The following is a 20319-nucleotide window of genomic DNA, read 5'->3' as shown; positions in this document are numbered from 1 at the left end:
GACATCACAATGTTAGGCTGTAACCTAAGCCAAAAAGTGCAGAGAGGTGGTTTTCTTTTTAGGGAATGATAGTACATGGTCATAGTACTAAGAGCAATTCCCTGGCTCTCCTAATTTTTGTAGTGGCTCTTAATATAGAAAAGCTAGCAAGGTTAAGAAAAATAAAAGTTAGCAAGGAATTGGCAAAAAGTATTAAGCCTCCTTGAACAGTTCAAGAATTCTGATAAAATAGCAAATGTACCTCAAAGGCAAGGAAGTAAAACATTCCATGAAACTTCTATCTGCCATTCAGAGGTCAGTCAGATCTCAGTCATTTCAAACAGATATCCTACACCTTTGGTAATAATACTTGGTGGGGGCAGATTGTGAATCTTTGTTTTGGTTCTTGGGCCAAACCTGGCAGTGCTCAAGGCTTACTGCTCTGCATTCAGGGGTCATTTCTGATGGTGCTTGGACGACAATATAGAGTGCTGGGGATTGAGCCTGGTTTGGCTACGTGCAACTCAAGTGGTTTACCCGCCATACTATTGCTCTGGCCCCCAAGAATGTGAATTCTTATAAAACAAAGTGTTTACTTTGGAATTACTATGACAATCAAGTTTAAGAATAACATTGTAGGAATTAAAACTAGGGATAAATGCCCTAAGCCTCAAGGAATGCTCACATCCCTGAAGAGAGTCTAGGCAACAGGGACCCAAAATCTGCCCTGGTCTTTTTAAGTAGAAAGGCAAAGCATCAGACCTTGAAAAGAGGCTTTTCTCAACCAAAGCAAGTAAGACCTCTTTCTTTAAGCCTATTGATCTGAAGTGGTTCCAGGTTGAAAATACGAGTTAAGATCAGATGTTCAGCAGCAGCCAGAGTTGGATCCTGCATCACCAGAATTCCTCTGGGATGTGCTGGGTCCTACTGGTGTTGAAATACACTGTTGGGGACCAATCTTGATGCCATTTGCCTGTAAAAGAAAAGAGTCAATAGTTCCCATCTCAGAACTAAAGAAAATGAGAGAACGCAAGGGTCAAAGTTGAAAACTGGTGACAATTTTTAGAGTATGATAGGTTGACAAGCAATCATATGTCTGAGTTCAATTACTGTAAAACTATAATTTATGTCAACAAAAATGAGAGAACCATCTGGAGCAGGATCTGAGACTAGAAGTGGTTCTTGTTCCCTTTATTTTCTTTATCTAGGGAAGTGGGGGAAAGCCCATATGCTACAGTGCTCAGGAGCAGCTCTTAGCTCAGTCTTCAAACATTGGCCTCCTGTAGTTTGTAAAGCCTGTTCTTGAGCCTATTGAGATATCTTACCATCCTTTGTTCCCTTTCACTTAAGCTGCATTGCTCTATACACAATCAGGACAGCATTAGGTAAAAATAGTAGGAAGCAAGGAGCTGGAGAGAGTTCAATGGCCTTGGGTTTAAGTCTGTTGCCATGGACAAAATTATTAATAATTTGGGGCTTGAGAGAGTACTCTAATGGCTGGAGCACAAGTTCTCCATGTAGGAGCCCCAGGTTCAACTACCAGTACTATATGATCCCCGAAGAAACTCCAGGTTGAACCGCTAACTTTCACAGTGGAATTATGTTTCCAAGAACAGCATTACTGAGTCTGAATCAGAACCAAATAAAACAGAAGCAGAAGCAATAGTACAGCAGGTAGGGTATTTGCTTTGCACGCAGCCAACCTAGGTTGGATCCCCAGCATCCTATATGGTCCTCAGAGCCTACCAGGAGTGATTCCTGAGCACAGAGCCAGGAGTGATCTAAGTACCACTGGGTGTGTCCCACATCTAAAAAAGAAAAGCCAATAAAACCCCAGCCAAATCAGCAAAGGAAAAAATAAACAGGAGGAGACATATAAATAGATTAGCACAAAATACTTTTTAATTTTGTTTTTGTTTTTGTTTTTAGGCCACACCCAGCGGTGCTCAGGGGTTACTCCTGGCTGTCTGCTCAGAAATAGCTCCTGGCAGGCATGGGGGACCATATGGGACACCGGGATTCGAACCAACCACCTTTGGTCCTGGATTGGCTGCTTGCAAGGCAAACGCCGCTGTGCTATCTCTCCGGGCCCCAATACTTTTTAATTTCGGCTTGAAATCTGCTTTACAAAAGTTTCTGTTGAATAAGAATTATACTTTGTGGGCCAGCGCTATAGTGCAGTGGTAGGGTGTTACCTTGCACACAGCAGATCCAGGACAGACCTGGTTTGATCCACAGAATCCCATATAGTCCCCCTAGCCAGGAACAATTTCTGAGCACATAGCCAGGAGTAACCCCTGAGCATCACCGGGTATGGGCCCCCCCCCAAAAAAAAAAGAATTACACTTTGAGGGGCTGGAGTGCAGCTTTAGGGTGTTTGCCTTGCATGTGGCTGACCTAGGACAGACAGCAGTTCGATCCCCTGGTGTCCCATATGGTCCCTCAAGCCAGGAGTGATTTCTGAGCGCATAGCCAGGAGTAACCGCTGAGCATCACCAGGCGTGGCCCAGAAAAACAAACAAACAAACAAACAAAAAAGAATTACACTTTGAAGGGACAATACAACAATGGTAGAGCATTTGCCTTGCACGCAGCGACCAGAATAGATCCAGGTTCAATCCCCGGCATCCCATATAGTCCCCCGAGCCTGCCAGGAGTGATTTCTGAGCACAGAGCCAGGAGTAACCCCTGAGTGTTGACGGGTGTGGTTCAAACACCCTCCAAATAAATAAAAAAAATTATACTTTGAGCCAGAATGTAGCTCAGTGGTAAAGAATGTGCCTTAAACAAAGAAACAGGGTAGGACCGAAGAAATAGCACAGCCGAGGGTTTGCCGTCCATGCAACTGACCCTGGAGGAACCCAGTTTGATTCTTGGCATCCCACATGGTCCCCCAGCCTGTCAGGAGCTATTTCTGAATGTAGTCAGGAGTAACCCGAGTGCCACTGGGTATGGTACAGAAACCAAGCAATCAATCAATGAATCAATCAATAAATAAAGTTAAAAATAAAAACAGGACCATAGTGACTGCACAGTGGGTAGAACATTTGCCTTGCACATGGTCAACTCAGGTTCTATCCCCAGCATACCATACTGTCCCTCTGGGTTTGCCAGGAACAATTTCTCTTTCTCTCTTTTTTTTGTTTTGTTTCTGGGTCATACCTGGCAGTGCTCAGGGGTTACTCCTGGCTCTATGCTCAGAAATTGCCCCTACCAGGCACAGGAGACCATATGGGATGCCAGGATTAGAACCACCGTCCTTCTGCATGAAAGGCAAATGCCTTACCTCCATCTATCTCTCCGACTCCAGCAATTTCTTTTTATTGGAGGGGGCACACCTAGCTGAAGTCAGGGGTTACTCCTGGCTCTGTGCTCAAAAATTGATCCTGGCAGGCTCAGGGGACTGTAAGGTATACCTGGAATCAAACCCAACATTCCATATGGTCCCCTGGGAACCACCAGCAGTAATTCCCAAGTACAGAGTCAGGAGTAACGCCTGTGCACCACCAGATGTGGAACATCTTCCCAACCACAAAACAAAGATCTGGAATGAAGGTACAGCATATAGGGTGTGTGGAGCTATACACTGTAATCCAACTCCAGGAAAAATGAGTCTGGAACAGGGGTCACTCCAGGAAATAAACCAGGCCAAATCTGAGAAGGTGAAAAACTATGTGATCAGGGTGCTTTCAACTTCATGGCCAAGAGTGAGCTGCTGGCCAAGCTGCAGTTTTTATGAAGCACCAAAGCACCAAGTTCAGCCCCCTCTCCCCCTCCTCCCACCCCACCCCATCCCCCAGCAGGGCAGAGGGAAGGGAAAACAAAAGGCCGATCTAGAACTAGTCTCACCTAGGTAAGACTTTGACATATAAAGAGGGTAGGTAGGGAAAAAGGCCAGAAGACAGCTTTGTTTAGGGTGAAAGGAATTGTAAACCAACAGGTGTTTGCCTTGTACATGGCTGACTTGTATTCAATTCTCGTACGCATAAGGTCCCCCAAGCCCTGAGCCCTACCAGTATAATCCAAAAAATAAAAATCAGTACATATAAACATAGTTTTAAAAGAGTAGTGATACAGGGGCCGGAGAGATAGCTTGGAGGTAAACCATTTGCCTTGCATGCAGAAGGACGGTGGTTTGAATCCCGGCATGGTCCCCTGAGCCTGTCAGGAGCGATTTCTGAGCGTAGAGCTGGGAGTAACCCCTGAGCGCTGCTGGGTGTGACCCAAAAACCAAAAATAAAATAAAAGAGTAGTGATACAGTACAGAGTAAGGTGCCTACTTTACATGTTGCTAATCCAGGTTTGATAACCATACCACATATGGTTGTCCTAGCACTGCCAGGAGTCATCCCTGAATAGAGCCAGAAGTAAGCCCTGAGCATATATGGGCGTGGTCCTAAAATAAAGATAAAAAACAAAAAACTATAGAATCACACCTCCCCATGATCTGGAATAGTGAAAATGAAGTAAAAAGGAAACCTTCTGGGGCCGGAGTGGTAGCACAAAGGCAGGGCATCTAGGATAGACTGTGGTTCAAGCCCCCAGCGTCCCAATGGTCCCCCAAGCCAGGAGCAAATTCTGAGCCCATAGCCAGGAGTAACCCTTGAGCATCACTAGGTGTGGCCCATAAACCAAAACCAAAAAAAAAGGAAACCCCTGTTGATACACCTTTTAGATCACTAATCATTTAAGTATTCTATCTCAGGTTTAATTAAAAACAGAAAAGGGGGTCTGAAGTGATAGTATGCAGCAGACCCTGGTTCAATTCCTGGAATCCCAGATGGTCCTGAGCCCTGCCAGGAGTGATTCCCAGGCACAGAGCCAGGAGTAAACCCTGAGCAATGTTGTGTGAACTAGGAGTAACCCCCAAGCAATGTGGTGTGAACTAGAATCCCCATTCAGAAAGAAACAAAATAAAGGTAATTGAAAGCCCATCTACTTCTTCTCACCTCATTGCTGACATCAAACAAACCCTGCTGGATCTTCCTATATATTTCTTTGGCTGTGTTAATAAAGGCCTAAAGAGAAAATAAACCATACCATTAGAATCAAGTTTATGTATGGGGCTGGTGAGATAGTACAGCAATAGGGTGTTTGCCTTGCAAGCAGCAGACCCAGGATCTACATTGGTTCAATGTTTGAAACAAAAAAAAGTCAACCGAAATTTGGGGGTCGTCTTATATGCCAAGTATATCCCGAAAAATGTTTCAATATGCCACTAAATGAAAATTGTCTGAATATTGCCACAAAACGTATTTTCCAACTCGATCCTGCACCGATCACTACAAGGCTGCTTGCTCAGATCGCCTCTCTAACTCAGCCAATCCAAGCAGACTTTTTATGCATGCAAATTAGACAATGTTCTGGACCCGAATCTACACTGTAAAAAGTCTGCTCAGATTGGCCAGAGTCAGAGAGGAAGTCTATTACAGTATAACCTTTGAACTTTGCTTGTTGTGATTGGCTCACTGTGGTACATACAATTGCAGCACAGGAACGTTCTGTCTGATACAACGAATATAGGCCTAAACCTGTGTTTTAACTGCAAAATTAGGGGTCGTCTATACGCCCAGTCATCTTATACGCCAGAAAATACGGTATATAATTTCGGAAGCTTTTCCCATTGCTTTCCAAAAAGTACCTCTTCAACATTGCAAGCTGTTTTGGCTGAGGTTTCCATAAATATAAGTCCATGCTCCTGAGCAAAGGCCTCTCCTTCTTCTTTCTTAACATCCCTGCGAGACTCTAAGTCACTGAAATAGGTTAGGAAAAGAAATAAAATCAGAACTAAAATAAGCTCCAAGTCAATGAAGAAACTCCTGTTCTAGGGACAAAGAGAAATAGCATAGAAGTAGGGTGTTTGTCTTGCATGCGGCCGATCTAGGACGGACCTGCGTTCAATTCCCAGCATCCCATATGGTCCCCAGAGGCTGACAGGAGTGATTTCTGAGTGCAGAGCCAGGAGTAACCCCTGAGCTCTGCTGAGTGTGACCAAAAAAACCCAAAACCAAAATAAAAAAGAAAAGGAAAAAAAGAAACTCCTGTTCTAAAGGATAATATAGCTGTTTAAACTTATTCTTAATCCACAAAGATTGTATATACTACGTTATACTCTCTCATACCAGTTACTGAGTTTTGCAGCCATTCCTCAAACTCCTCAAGTTTCTATTAACATGTTTACTAAAGCTTGCTGCCAGAGAAGAAAATAATTCAGATAAAACTATGGAAAAATTACATGACACAGGGAAGCAGAGATAGAGCAAGGGCTGATAAAAAAAAAAAGAATAAAGTAGGATGGAAATACTTTATAAAAAGAAGGATCAAGTGGCCAGAGTGGTGGTGCAGTGGTAGGGTGTTTGCCTTACATGTGGCTGACCTAGGACCATTTGATCTCCCGGCATCCCATATGCCCTCCCCACTCCCTCCCCACCCATCCCATATGGTCCCCCAAGCCAAGACCGATTTCTGAGTGCACAGTCAGGAGTAACCCCTGAGTGTCACCATGTGTGGCACAAAATCTAAAAAAAAAAAAGAAAAGAAAAGAAAATTTATTGAGGGACCAGAGCACTAATACAGTGCGCAGGGTGCTTGCCTTGCAAGCAACCAACCTGGGTTCAATCCCCAGCACTCCATTTGGTCTCCTCAGCACCTCTAGGAGTGATCTCTGAATAAAAAGCCAGGAATAAGCTCTGAGTACTGCTGAGTATGGCTCCAAAATAAAACAAAATAAAATTTACTGAGTACAAGTATTAGAGAGAATGTATAGAAAGTAGATCCTTTGGGGCCAAACAGGTACTATAAGAGTTAAGGCACACACACTGCACTTTCCCAACCCTGCTTTAATCCCTGACACCAAATGGTCCTCTAAGCATCTCAAAGTGCGGCCCTGGAGGCCCTAAATCATAGCAGGGGTGACTGTAACCTCAGGGTCTTTCACTGAACCACCAGGCCAACCATTTCCCCGGGGTCCTAGATGACTCCTGGTACTTATCACTTATAAAAGTGAAATTTTACCTCTTATTTCCAATCAGCATAATGACCATGTTAGAGCTAGAGTGTTGACGGGCATCCTCTAGCCATGAGGTCAGATGGTTGAAGGTTTCACGCCTACAAAGAAAAATTTAGAAAGTGGGTCAAAGGCCTATTTCAAAATGCCAACCCAATTCCAAAGATCTTTATGTACAGGATACAGAGGAAAGTACCATGTGTAAGGGGAACAAAGAAAAAGTAAGATTCTAATTTAGTATTCTTTTCAGAATCAGGAGCTAGTACAGAGAGAGATGACCAAGCCCAAGGACTGAAGAAGTCTGCCTCCCACCTACCTGCAAAAGTGACTCACCTGGTGATGTCATATACCAGCAGTGCTCCAGCGGCTCCCCTGTAGTAGGATCGGGTGATAGAACGGAAGGATTCTTGACCAGCCTTTCCCACCAACATGGCAACAGAAAAATCCCAACAAAAATAGGTTATCTCCACAGAATTGACTTGATTATATGCCACTCTATCACACACAATTTTTTTATAAAATAATTTCTATTAAGAAAAGCAAACTGGGCCCGGAGAGATAGCACAGTGGCATTTGCCTTGCAAGCAGCCGATCCAGGACCAAAGGTGGTTGGTTGGAATCCCGGTGTCCCATATGGTCCCCCGTGCCTGCCAGGAGCTATTTCTGAGCAGACAGCCAGGAGTATCCCCTGAGCACCGCCGGGTGTGGCCCAAAAACCAAAAAAAAAAAAAAAAAAAAAAAGAAGAAAAGCAAACTATGGGGCCATAGAGATAGCATGGAGGTAAGGTGTTTGCCTTGCATGCAGAAAGAAAGACGGTGGTTGGAGTCTCGGCATCCCATATGGTCCCATGAGCCTGCCAGGAGTGATTTCTGAGTGTAGAGCCAGGAGTAACCCGAGTGCTACCGGGTGTGACCAATCCCCCCCCCCCAGCCCAAAAAAAAGAAAAGAAAACTAGGGCTGGAGCAACAGCACAGTGGGTATGGCATTGGCCTTGCACATAGCTGACCTGGGTTTGATCCTTAGCATCCAGTATGGTCCCGAGCCAGAGCCAGGAGTAACTCCTGAGCACCACTGATGGGTGTAGTCAAAAAACAACAAAATAAAAGAAAAAATGGGCCGGAGCGATAGCACAGCGGTAGGGCGTTTGCCTAGCACACAGTTCACCCAGGACATACTAGGGGCATCCCATATGGTCTCCAAAGCCAGGAGCAATCATTTCTGAGTATATAGCCAGGAGTAACCACTGATCGTCACCCTGGTGTGGCCCCCAAACAAACAAACAAACAAAAAAAACTAGGAAAGCAAATTTGATGGCCCTAAGAAAAACCCAAGTGGAGAAGCAATTTGGTACAGTGAAAGCATAACTGATATTTTGGGTAGGCCTATTCTTCTGATGAGACCGGCAGTCAAACTGCTGAATATTTAGCAATGATATCTCTAGTGACTAAATGTCAGCAGTTGCACATAATTAGTGTGACAATCAAAGATGTCCTACACATTCCCCAATATCCTTTGAGTTTTGTATTATTTCCTTCTTTTTAATACTTGGATCACACCAGGTAGTTCTCTGGCTCTGCACTCAGGAATCACTCCTGGATGTGCTCAGGGACAACAGGGATTGAACCTGGGTTGGCCATGTGCAAGGCAAGTGCCTTACCCTCTGTACTATCTCTGGCTCAACCCGAAATTCCTTTGAAGAGAACTCCAAATAGGACTAACACCAGAGAGAGCTATATTCTTTGTTTGGTTTTATTTTATTTTTGTGCCATACCTGGCAATACTCAGGGGCTATTCCTGCATGGAATTCCAAGAGTTCTCTCCAAACAGTGCTTTCACATTTAAAGCATGTGTACAAGCCCTTTGAATTTTACCTCCCTCATTCCCAAAGTGTACTTATTTTTTTTTCTTTTGGTTTTGGGGTCATACCCGGCATTGCTCAGTAGTTACTCCTGGCTCTGCACTCAGAAATCGCTCCTGGCATGCTGAGGATTGAACCGGGTCCGTCCCAGTACTGCATGTAAGGCAAACACCCTACAACTGTGCTATTGCTCCAGCCCCATGTCTTTATTTGCTTTATTTATTTATCTATTTATTGGTTTGGGGGCCACACCTGACTAAACACCTGTGTTCAGGGCTTACTTCTGGCTCTGTGCTCAGGGGATCACTCCTAGAGGACTCAGGACTATATGGGATGCTGGGGATCAAATCCAGGTTGGCTGCATGTAAGGCAAGCATTCTACCAGCTGTACTACTTCTCTGACCCACCAAAAGTGTCTTTAAAATAATATAATACTATGGTCCTGAATCTATTCTTTTAGAAAAGCTTATGTAGGGGCCGGGCGGTGGCGCTGGAGGTAAGGTGCCTGCCTTGCCTGCACTAGCCTAGGACGGACCGCGGTTCGATCCCCCGGCGTCCCATATGGTCCCCCAAGAAGCCAGGAGCAACTTCTGAGCGCATAGCCAGGAGTAACCCCTGAGCGTCACAGGGTGTGGCCCAAAAACCAAAAAAAAAAAAAAAAAAAAAAAGAAAAGCTTATGTATAGCAATAGTAAACCAATAGTATAGCAGATATATGGTCCAACTTCTACCAGGAGTGATCCCTCAAAACTGCGAGATATGCCCACCCCCAAACACACACACAAGCAAAAACCATTCAAACGCATTTAATTTGGGATTCTTTTATATTAGCTCTAGTACATACTATTATTTTTTGGTTTTTGCGCCACACTAAGCAACGCTCATGGTAGTGCTCAGTGAATATGAGATGGTAGGGATTGAATCTGAGCCAACTGTGTGCAAGGCAAGTGTCCTACTCGCTGTATATATGTCCTACTCCAGCCCAGAACTATTATTTTTGGCATCACTGGCACAAGCATACTGAATGAAGACAAAAAGACAAAAATTATTACCACTCAAGGAAAAAGAGAAAGGCCAACAAGTCAACATGTAGGTGCTCTTAGAACCATGTCCATACCATTCACAGGCACCTATTGCTATTGGGTCTTCTGATGTCAAATATCCATTTATGGAAAGAGTAGAGAATTTTAAAGAGGAAGTAGCTACCTGTATATTTTATTGCATTATAGCAGCAATTATGATCTCAATCAGTAGAAAGGTGTCTGTACAGATTCTCATGACATTAAAATGTACAATGAGGGGGCCAAAGCAATAGCATGGTGATGGGGTGTTTACCTTGCACATGGCTGACCTGATTTCAATCCCTGACAACCTTTACGGTCCCCCAAACCTGCCAGGAATGATTTCTGAGCGCAGAGCCACTGTTTACTCTTATTCCCAATCAGTAACCCCTGAATAATCACTGAGTCCCCACGCTGGGTTTGGCCTAAAAAGCCAAAAAAAAAGTACAATGAATTTTAATTTTTGTGTTTGTTTTGGGGCCATACCCAGTATTGCTCAGGTTTACTCCTTGCTCTGTGCTCAAGAATCACTCCTAGGAGGTAGGTGCTCAGGAGACCCAAAAAGCAATTCTGGAGATTAAACCAAGCTCACCTGAGTACAAATGCCTTACCCTCAGTATTATTTCTATGGACCCTTGAACATTTTTTTTTAATTTTGGACCACATCCAGTGGTGCTCAGGGGTTACTTCTGGCTCTGCACTCAGAAATCACTCTTGGCAGGCTTGGGGACCATATGAAATCCCGGGTCTGTCCCGGGTCAGCCACGTGTTAGGTAAACATCCTACCACTGTGATGTTTCTCCAGTCCCCCCCCAGCTTTAATTCTATTTTAATTAACTTTCAGAAGCTATTGTGGGGGGGAATATCTAGCAAATATAGGAGCTAACACCTTCAGGCTTCATTCTATAAACTCCTCAGAATTTACCCAATAGCATTTAGATGGGCCAGAGTGACAGTATAGTAAGGCATTCAAACGCATTCAAACACATTTGCCTTGGATGTGGGTCAAACAGAGTGAAAGCACAGGGCCAGAGAGATAGCTCAACATGGCTGAGCACATGGTTTAATTTGTTTGTTTGGGGACACACCCAGCAGTGCTTAGGGCTTACTCCTGGTTCTGTGCCCAGGAATAACTCTTTGTGGTGCTCAGGGACAATACTGGGTGCCAGAAACTGAATCCAGGTCCACTGCATGCAAATCAAATAGTACCTGCTGTACCACTCTTCTGGCCCCACTGACTTCATATTTTGCATGCTGAGGGCTTGGTTTGAGCCTCATGCATTGTTCTATGAGTGGATCCTGAGCACCCTGTGTTGGTGTAGTACAAAATAAAGTTTAAAAAAGTGAAGCATCGGGGCTGGAGAGATAGCATGGAGGTAGGGCATTTGCCTTGCATGCTGAAGGATAGTAGTTCGAATCCCGGCATCCCATATGGTCCCCTGAGCCTAGAGGAGCAATTTCTGAGCAGAGAGCCAGGAGGAACCCCTGAGTGCTGCCGGGTGTGACCCAAAAACAAACAAACAAACAAACAAACAAAAAAAACAAAACATAAAAAGTGAAACATGGGCCCGGAGAGATAGCACAGCGATGTTTGCCTTGCAAGCAGCCGATCCAGGACCAAAGGTGGTTGGTTCGAATCCCGGTGTCCCATATGGTCCCCCGTGCCTGCCAGGAGCTATTTCTGAGCAGACAGCCAGGAGTAACCCCTGAGCACCGCCGGGTGTGGCCCAAAAACCAAAAAAAAAAAGTGAAACATAACATGTTGGGAGGGAAAAGAGATTTACATGTGCAAAGGAAATGTTCACCTTTTCAACCTAAATATATTGTTTGCCTTTTTTTTTTTTTACTAGTACAAATTCATCTATTAATTGGATAACTTAGAAGTAAAATAAAGAAATGGCAACCCAAGTTTCTAACTTTAACAAATAAAAACAAAAGCTTATCTGTTTGATTTCACTTCCCTACTCCATCTCCACCACAGTCCCACCCTCATAGCTCTTTCCCCATATCAGCTTTTACTAGTTTATTTGAATGATGATCAGAGACTACATTATTTGGTCCTCTCTCACCGTATCCCAGATTTGCAGTTTGATTTGCTTCCCATCAATGGTGACCATACGGGCCCCAAACTCCACACCTGTCAGTGAAGACCAAGAGAAAAGAATATGATTTTTATGAACAGTTAGTTAAATGAGAAGTTCTCACTTTTCATCAGTGACACAGAGTAAGCCCATTACTTTCTCCAATTAATCTGTGTTTCTTGAAGTGTTCTTTTCCTTCTAGAAGTAAGATATGTTCTGGATTATAATGAACTCAGAAACATAACCAAAAGGAAGCTTTGGGGGTAAAAGCAATTCGAAATTCAAATAAAAAAGTTGAATAAAATGTCAATAATTTAGTTAATGCAAAATAAATGAGTAGGTAATATTTAATGTTATATCTCACTTTAAAATATAACAGTATCGGGGCCGGAGAGATAGCATGGAGGTAAGGCGTTTGCCTTTCATGCAGGAGGTCATCGGTTCGAATCCCGGCGCCCCATATGGTCCCCTGTGCCTGCCAGGAGCAATTTCTGAGCCTGGAGCCAGGAATAACCCCTGAGCACTGCCAGGTGTGACCCAAAAACCAAAAAAAAAAAAAAATATAACAGTATCGGGCCCGGAGAGATAGCACAGCGGTGTTTGCCTTGCAAGCAGCCGATCCAGGACCAAAGGTGGTTGGTTCGAATCCTGGTGTCCCATATGGTCCCCCGTGCCTGCCAGGAGCTATTTCTGAGCAGACAGCCAGGAGTAACCCCTGAGCACCGCCGGGTGTGACCCAAAAACCAAAAAAAAAAAAAATATATATATATATATATATATATATATATATATATATATATATATATATATATATAACAGTATCAGGGGGCCGGAGTGAAGGCGCAAGCAGTAGGGCATTTGCCTTGCATGCGCTAACCTAGGATGAACCACGGTTCGATTCCCTGGCATCCCAAATGGTTCCCCAAACCAGGAGTGATTTCTGAGCACATAGCCAGGAGTATCCCCTGAGCGTCACCGGGTGTGGCCCAAAAACAAAGAAACAAACAAACAAAAAAAATATATAACAGTTTTGGGAGCTGAAGAGATACTACAGCAGGTAGGGTGTTTGCTTTGTATGCAGCCAACAAGGGTTTGATCTCAAGCACCCCATATGGTCCTCCAAGAACCATGAATAATTCCTGAGCACAGAGCCAGGAATAATCCCTTAGTATAGCTGGGTGTGACTTAAAGAAAAAAAATCCAGGAACAAGAGCAATAGCACAGTGGGTCGGATGTTTCTGCTTCATGTTTTTGACCCAGGTTCAATCACCAACATCCTATTTGGTCCCACAAGAATGCTAGGAACAGGGGCCGGGCGGTGGCGCTGGAGGTAAGGTGCCTGCCTTACCTGCGCTAGCCTAGGAGATGGACCACGGTTCGATCCCCCGGCGTCCCATATGGTCCCCCAAGCCAGGAGCGACTTCTGAGCGCATAGCCAGGAGTAACCCCTGAGCGTTACCGGGTGTGGCCCAAAAACCAAAAAAAAAAAAAAAAAAAAAAAAAAAAAAAGAATGCTAGGAACAATACTTTTTTTTTTTTTTTTTTTTTGGTTTTTGGGTCACACCCGGCAGTGCTCAGGGGTTACTCCTGGCTGTCTTCTCAGAAATAGCTCCTGGCAGGCAGGGGGGACCATATGAGACACCGGGATTCGAACCAACCATCTTTGGTCCTGGATCAGCTGCTTGCAAGGCAAACACCACTGTGCTATCTCTTTGGGTTGAATGAAGAGCTAAGATTAGCTTCTGAGCACCACTGGGTGTGTACCCTAAAACAAAAACAAAAAATAAAAAGGAAAACAAAACAATCAAAAACTTCTATTTCTCAAAATCATTCTCCAGTATAAGGTTTTCAACTTTTTTAAACCTTTGGAATGGGAATGGCATTGTGCTGTGGACTGATGTGTAGAACAACACTTGAAAATCACTACTCGGGGCCGGGCGGTGGCGCTGGAGGTAAGGTGCCTGCCTTACCTGCGCTAGCCTTGGACGGACCGCGGTTCGATCCCCCAGCGTCCCATATGGTCCCCCAAGCCAGGAGCGACTTCTGAGCGCATAGCCAGGAGTAACCCCTGAGCGTCACCGGGTGTGGCCCAAAAACCAAAAAAAAAAAAAAAAAAAAAAAAAAGAAAATCACTACTCCATATGAAATGTTAGTTTTTGCAATTTGCCTTGCACATGCCCAACCTGGGTTCAATCCCCGGCATCCCATAAAATCCCCAAAGCTTGCCAGGAGTAATTTTTGAGCACAAAGTCAAGAAATAACCCCTAGGCACCTCCAGGTGTGGCCCAAAAACACTCCCCCCCAAAAAAAGTTCTCAAGATCTCTACTTTTTCTCAGAATTCATTAGGAAAAAAAGTCTCCCTTGGACTGGAGAGATAGCACAGTGGGTAGGTTGTTTGCTTTGCATGCAGTCAGCACAGGACAGATCTGGGTTTGATCCCCAGCATCCCATATGGTCCCTGAGTCTTCCAGGAGCGATTTTTGAGCACAGAGCCAGGAGTACTCTTTGAACACCGCTGCTGGGTGTGGCCCTAAAACAAAAACAAAACAAAAAGAAAAGAAAAAGGTCTGTCTTGAAAGAGTAAAAAAACTGACAGTCTAAAGATTTTTGGCTTACCTGGTATTCATTATTTTCTTTCAAAGAATTATAGCGATAAACTTAAAAAAAATCAAAGATCAAATTACATTAAAAGATACCTTATTATATATAAGATCAAGTTGTCCTTTTTAAATTTTATATAGCACAATAGTCACAGCATGGGGAATTCTGATTCCCAAGAAAAAGCAAACACTAATTTAGTAGAAAAAGGGAGAATCCCCAAGCACAATATGCCAGAATAACACTCTTAATTCCAAAGTGTTACAGTCAATAAGAAAAAAAAAAGTTTTTACTCTTCTAAACTGCTTCATCAAGAATAGGGATCTGGGGCCCGGAGAGATAGCACAGCGGCTTTGCCTTGCACGTTTGCCTTGCAAGCAGCCGATCCAGGACCAAAGTGGTTGGTTCGAATCCCTATGTCCCAAATGGTTCCCCCGTGCCTGCCAGGAGCTATTTCTGAGCAGACAGCCAGGAGTTACCCCTGAGCACTGCCGGGTGTGGGCCCCCCCCCCAAAAAAAAAGAATAGGGATCTGGAGCTGGCTAGGTGGCGCTAGAGGTAAGGTGTCTACCCTGCAAGCGCTAGCCAAGGAAAGATCGCGACCGTAGATCCCCGGCATCCCATATAGTCCCCTCAAGCCAGGGGCAATTTCTGAGCACTTAGCCAGGAGTAACCCCTGAGCATCAAACGGGTGTGGCTGAAAAAAAAAGAATAGGGATCTGGATCCAAGTGATAGTACAGCAGGTATGGTATTTGCCTTGCATGAGGCTAATTGGGATTTGACCTCCAGCACCCATGTGGTACCCCAAGTCCAGCAGAAGTGATCATTCCTGAGCATGGTTTGCATGCAGAAGCCCTGATTTTGATCCCTAGTACTATATGATTCCCAGAGCACTGCTAGGTATAGCTGAAAATAATAATAATAATAATAATAATAATAATAATAATAATAATAATAATAACAACAACAAGGGGCAGGACATTTATTTGCCTTGCACGCAGCCAACCCAGGTTCAATCCCCAGCATCCTATAAACAGGGGTCTCAAACTTGCGGCCCTCCATACAACATTTTGTGACCCTGCCCTAGAGGAATCTTTGTTTTGTTTTGTTTTGTTTTGTTTTGTTTTGTTTTAGTTGTTTGGGTCACACACCCCAATGTTCAAGGCTTACTACTGACTTTGCACTCAAGGATCACCGACTTTGCCTCCTGCGGCCCCCAGGTAAATTGAGTTTGAGACCCCTGTAAGGTATCTTGAGCCTTCCATTAGTGATTCTTTTTTTTTTTTTTTTTTTTTGGTTTTTGGGCCACACCCATTTGACGCTCAGGGGTTACTCCTGGCTAGGTGCGATTTCGAACCGCGGTCCGTCCTACGCTAGCGCTTGCAAGGCAGACACCTTACCTCTAGCGCCACCTTCCCGGCCCCCATTAGTGATTCTTGAGTGCAAAATTAGGAGTAAACCCTGAGCACCACCAGGTGTGGCAAAAAGAATGACGATTGGGAATGGGGTTGTGAGGCGAAGGTACACAGGATAGCTCAGTGAGTGACTGGCTCAGGCAAGAGGACAAGAGTTCAATTCTAGGTGCTGAGTCAGCACTACCATCTTGGATCCCTGCCACCACACAAAGTAAGCAATTTCCATCACACTGCAGCAAAGTGTGCCATTTAGTCATTAAGACAACATGAGGGATTAGGAAGGGAAAAATAGTACCCAGAAGTCAAGGATGTAGCTTGGAGTAAAGCACATACTTGGGACCATATGGGATGCCGGGATTCGAACCACCATCCTTCTGCATGCAAGGCAAATGCCCTACCTCCATGCTATCTCTCGTACCCCTAAAGCACACACTTTTTTTTTTTTTTGGTTTTTGGGCCCACCCAGCGTTGCTCAGGGGTTACTCCTGGCTGGCTGCTCAGAAATAGCTCCTGGCAGGCACGGGGGACCATATGGGACACCGGGATTAGAACCAACCACCTTTGGTCCTGGATCGGCTGCTTGCAAGGCAAACGCCGCTGTGCTATCTCTCCGGGCCCAAAGCATACACTTTTAAGGTGAATTCCTGGGTCAGAACTTTGACCAAAGGCATAAATGCAGGTGTGTACACACATTTGTACATATCACACACAAAGTAATAAATCATTAAAGAATATAATTCTGCAAGATTCTCTTCTAAGTAGTAAAGAAATTCTAATAGGGGGATGCTTAAACTGTCGTGTTTTAATCAAATTTCTCTAGGCAATCAAACATATTTGATACATTTTTTTTTTTTTTACCTAAGTGTCTTGTTTAAAGAGCCAAGTTCTGACATCTATATTGAACTTTAATGATGCTCTCTCTTGCTTTGGGGTCAAAGATGCTCAGAAATTATTCATGACCCTGCACTCAGGAATCAATCACTCCTACTGGCATGCTTAGGAAACCATATGGGGTACAGGTGATTATATTACTTTTCTGACTCAACATTATATCATGTTATTCTTCTGTTTATTTTTTCTTTTTTTTTCTTTTTTTTTTTTTTTTTTTGGTTTTTGGGCCACACCCAGCAGTGCTCAGGGGTTACTCCTGGCTGTCTGCTCAGAAATAGCTCCTGGCAGGCACGGGGGATCATATGGGACACCGGGATTCGAACCAACCACCTTTGGTCCTGGATCGGCTGCTTGCAAGGCAAATGCCGCTGTGCTATCTCTCCGAGCCCTGTTTATTTTTTCTATAGTTATTTTGGTTTGTGCTACACCTGGCATGCTCAGGGGTTGTCATTGCTGCTCTGCACTCTGTAAATACTCAGGTAAGTAAGTGCTCAGAGGACCATGTGGAATGCTGAGAATTATTGTTGTTTTTTAAATGTTTTTTTTTGTTGTTGTTGTTTTGGGTCACACCTGGCATTGCTCAGGAGTTACTCCTGGCTTTTTCCCTTAGAATTCGCTCTTGCCAGGCTCAGGGGACCATATGGAATCCCGGGTTTGGCAGCTTGCAAGGTAAACGCCGTACTGCTGTGATGTCGCTCTGGCCCAAATGCCGAGGATTGAATCTGGATAAGCTGCATGTAAGGTAAGCACCTTACCCACTGTACTATCTCTCCAGCCCCAATTCCTCCATTTTCAAACATCATTTTCTCTCATTACTTTTAAGCATTTCAAAACTTTCCTGTACTTCTCTACTTTCAATTCTCTGCTCAAGACAAATTAAAGTACCTTCAGTTTTTTCTTTTATTGAATTTGTATGTGTTTGGGATAGGGGTGTGGTTAGGTGAAACCCAACAGTGCTAAGGGTCCTCAGAGCTAGATGCTCAGAGGTCACTCCTAGAAGCAGTACTAAGGGTACTTACTATATTTAGTGCCTAACCAGATCAGCTGGGACTATGTATACTGTCTCTCTGTTTTCCTAAAATAGACTGATCTCTGCCAATCCTAAGCCTTTGTATGTATTCCTTTTCCTCAGACTACTTTAACCTTATCTCTACAAATCCTTTGTTTCATTAGCTCCAATACATTCTCCCATTTCCAACCTTCCCTAAAACATGGTAGTCTTTCCCTTCAGCTAGACTCTAGTTAGAGGAATTAAATCTCAGTATCTATGCTCAGCCCCACCCTGCACTAGAAAACCCTAGTAAGGCACTTAAGGGCAGGCATAAGTCTGCTTCCTAAGTATTGTTTCAGGACCACTTATCACAAGTCAGGCAGGGTGTTCCCTTTATACTTATTTATAAGTATAAAGCTTAGAGAGTCAGCTCAACCCTCTGAATGTGATCCTGTATTAAGCATGGAACCCAAAGCACTATCAGGAAAACGAACTTCTAGACACCACAGTAGTCCCCAAACAATCAAATAAAAATGTCCATTTACCAAATATTTTTCTTATGCTATTCTCACAAAATTTTGCTAGGCCTAGTAGGCTCTAAATAAGCATATAGTCTGAATAAATTCTTTGAAAAAATAGTAGTTTCAGATTTACATAAGATGGACAAATAGAAGTGACAGACAATAGGGTAATAATGGAAACAAGGTGGGAAATTGAAGGCATTGCTGAAGGGAAAGTCACACTTGTGTTGGAATTCATTTTGAACATTTAATGTCTGAAACAACTGTACTATAAACTTGGTAAACCATGCTGTTAAAAAAAAATGAAAACAGGGGCCGGGAAGGTGGCGCTAGAGTTAAGGTGTCTGCCTTGCAAGCGCTAGCGTAGGATGGACCAGACCGCGGTTCGATCCACCGGTGTCCCACATGGTCCCTCCAAGCCAGGGGCGATTTCTGAGCCCATAGCCAGGAGTAACCCCTGAGCGTCAAACGGGTGTGACCCAAAAACAAAACAAAAAAAAACAAACAAACAAAAAAAGGAAACAAAGGAATTTATTCAGAAACTGCATCTGTATGCTAAGAAGAATAGTTAAAATACTGAAAATACATGAAGAATATAGACCTAGCTTTAGGTTTGTCTTTAGCTGTACTAGAGATCAAACCAAGGACCTTTCATATACATGGCTGAGTTACAACCAGGCCTCTATGTGTTTCTTTTTACATTATTCTTTCTTTTTTTTTTTCCCCCTCTGTATTCTTTATTTGGGCTAAGGTATGGACATTTTAGGGATGGGACTGATAAAGTCCCTGCAGTCCACGGCTTATCACCAATATGCAGTATGTTTATAGTTTCCAGAATCAGGAGTGCCTGTTTTGGAAAGACATACTCTTTTCTTCAATGTAAAATTATTCGCTTCATCCTCTTTTAGATTTTAAATCTAGACTGAGTCTTCGGTCTTTTTGTGTTCCTCTCCATGACATGAAAATCTCTCCTGGGCACAGCAGCAAGGCCTTTGCCTTGAAGCAGCCAAACCCAGGATGGACGGTGGTTCAAATCCCGGCATCTCATATGGTCCCCGAGCCAGCCAGGAGCGACTTCTGAGTGCAGAACCAGATGTAACCCCAAAAAACAAAACAAACAAACTGATTACTCCGAACATCCTATGTGAGGTTGGCAATAATTTACCGCAAAGCATAGTGAGCTTTTGAATAAGTTTTACTATTTTCCCTGACTGTCTAGTCTAAATAGCGTTGGGGTAAGAAGAAAAAAAAATCTAGAATCTTGAAAGACTCAATCCGTAACTCACGTTCATTTCTAAAGTGACTTTTCAATGACTTACTCTCCATTACACTGAACAGAGTCCGAGTATCAGCACATTTCCTTTAGTGAAAAAGAACTATTAACAAGGACTTTGAAGTCCTATGAAAGCTGAGAAAAGTTGGAGACGTTTTTAATTCGGAATAAACTGACAGGTCACCCATCAACTTTCCACTCTAGCTCTTCAGGGTTTTTTTTTTTCATCATCGGCTCGGCAACACGCCTGACCTATGCACTTACCTATGGTGAGGTCGTGGACAGGCTGAAACCGCTTGTCTGTGAACTGCAGGAGGAGACATGACTTGCCCACTCCTGAAACCAAAGAACAGGCCCCGCTCCAGCAGCCACACGCACAGACACGGGAGCAGCCAGGCTGGACGCCGCAGGGCCTGGGCCCCGCCCCCGGCCGCTCCCCTCAACTCGCCCGGCCCCCCGAAGGGGAAGAGCTCCGCCCCCCAAAAAAACCCGCCTCGGGAACCTCGGGTCCCCCTCACTTCGCTTTCGCCTTTAAGGCCGCCCGCTGGGGATTACCTGTGTCCCCAATAATGATGTATTTGAACAGATAAGCATAAGTCATGATCCGTTGCCTCTGGGATTCCGGGTCCGCCCGACTTCCCTTG

The 20319-nt window shown here is 44.1% G+C and overlaps 1 protein-coding gene across 1 annotated transcript; it reads right to left on the bottom strand.

Annotated features, from left to right (window-relative positions):
- Positions 1–268: 268 nt before the first annotated feature.
- RAB2B (RAB2B, member RAS oncogene family) lies at positions 269–20309 on the bottom strand. Its single transcript, XM_049768680.1, has 8 exons — positions 20231–20309; positions 19940–20011; positions 11974–12041; positions 7319–7401; positions 6994–7086; positions 5621–5732; positions 4929–4997; positions 269–952 (listed from the first exon to the last, which is right to left on the bottom strand). Exons 1-8 carry the CDS (start codon positions 20274–20276, stop codon positions 845–847), a joined length of 651 nt encoding a protein of 216 aa, XP_049624637.1. The 5' UTR covers positions 20277–20309; the 3' UTR covers positions 269–844.
- Positions 20310–20319: the final 10 nt, after the last annotated feature.

Source organism: Suncus etruscus, chromosome 2 (assembly GCF_024139225.1).
Source record: "Suncus etruscus isolate mSunEtr1 chromosome 2, mSunEtr1.pri.cur, whole genome shotgun sequence".
In the NCBI taxonomy this organism is placed as follows: domain Eukaryota; kingdom Metazoa; phylum Chordata; class Mammalia; order Eulipotyphla; family Soricidae; genus Suncus; species Suncus etruscus.
The sequence above is the reverse complement of the archived record's forward strand: the minus strand, read 5'-3'. Positions and strand labels throughout refer to the sequence as shown.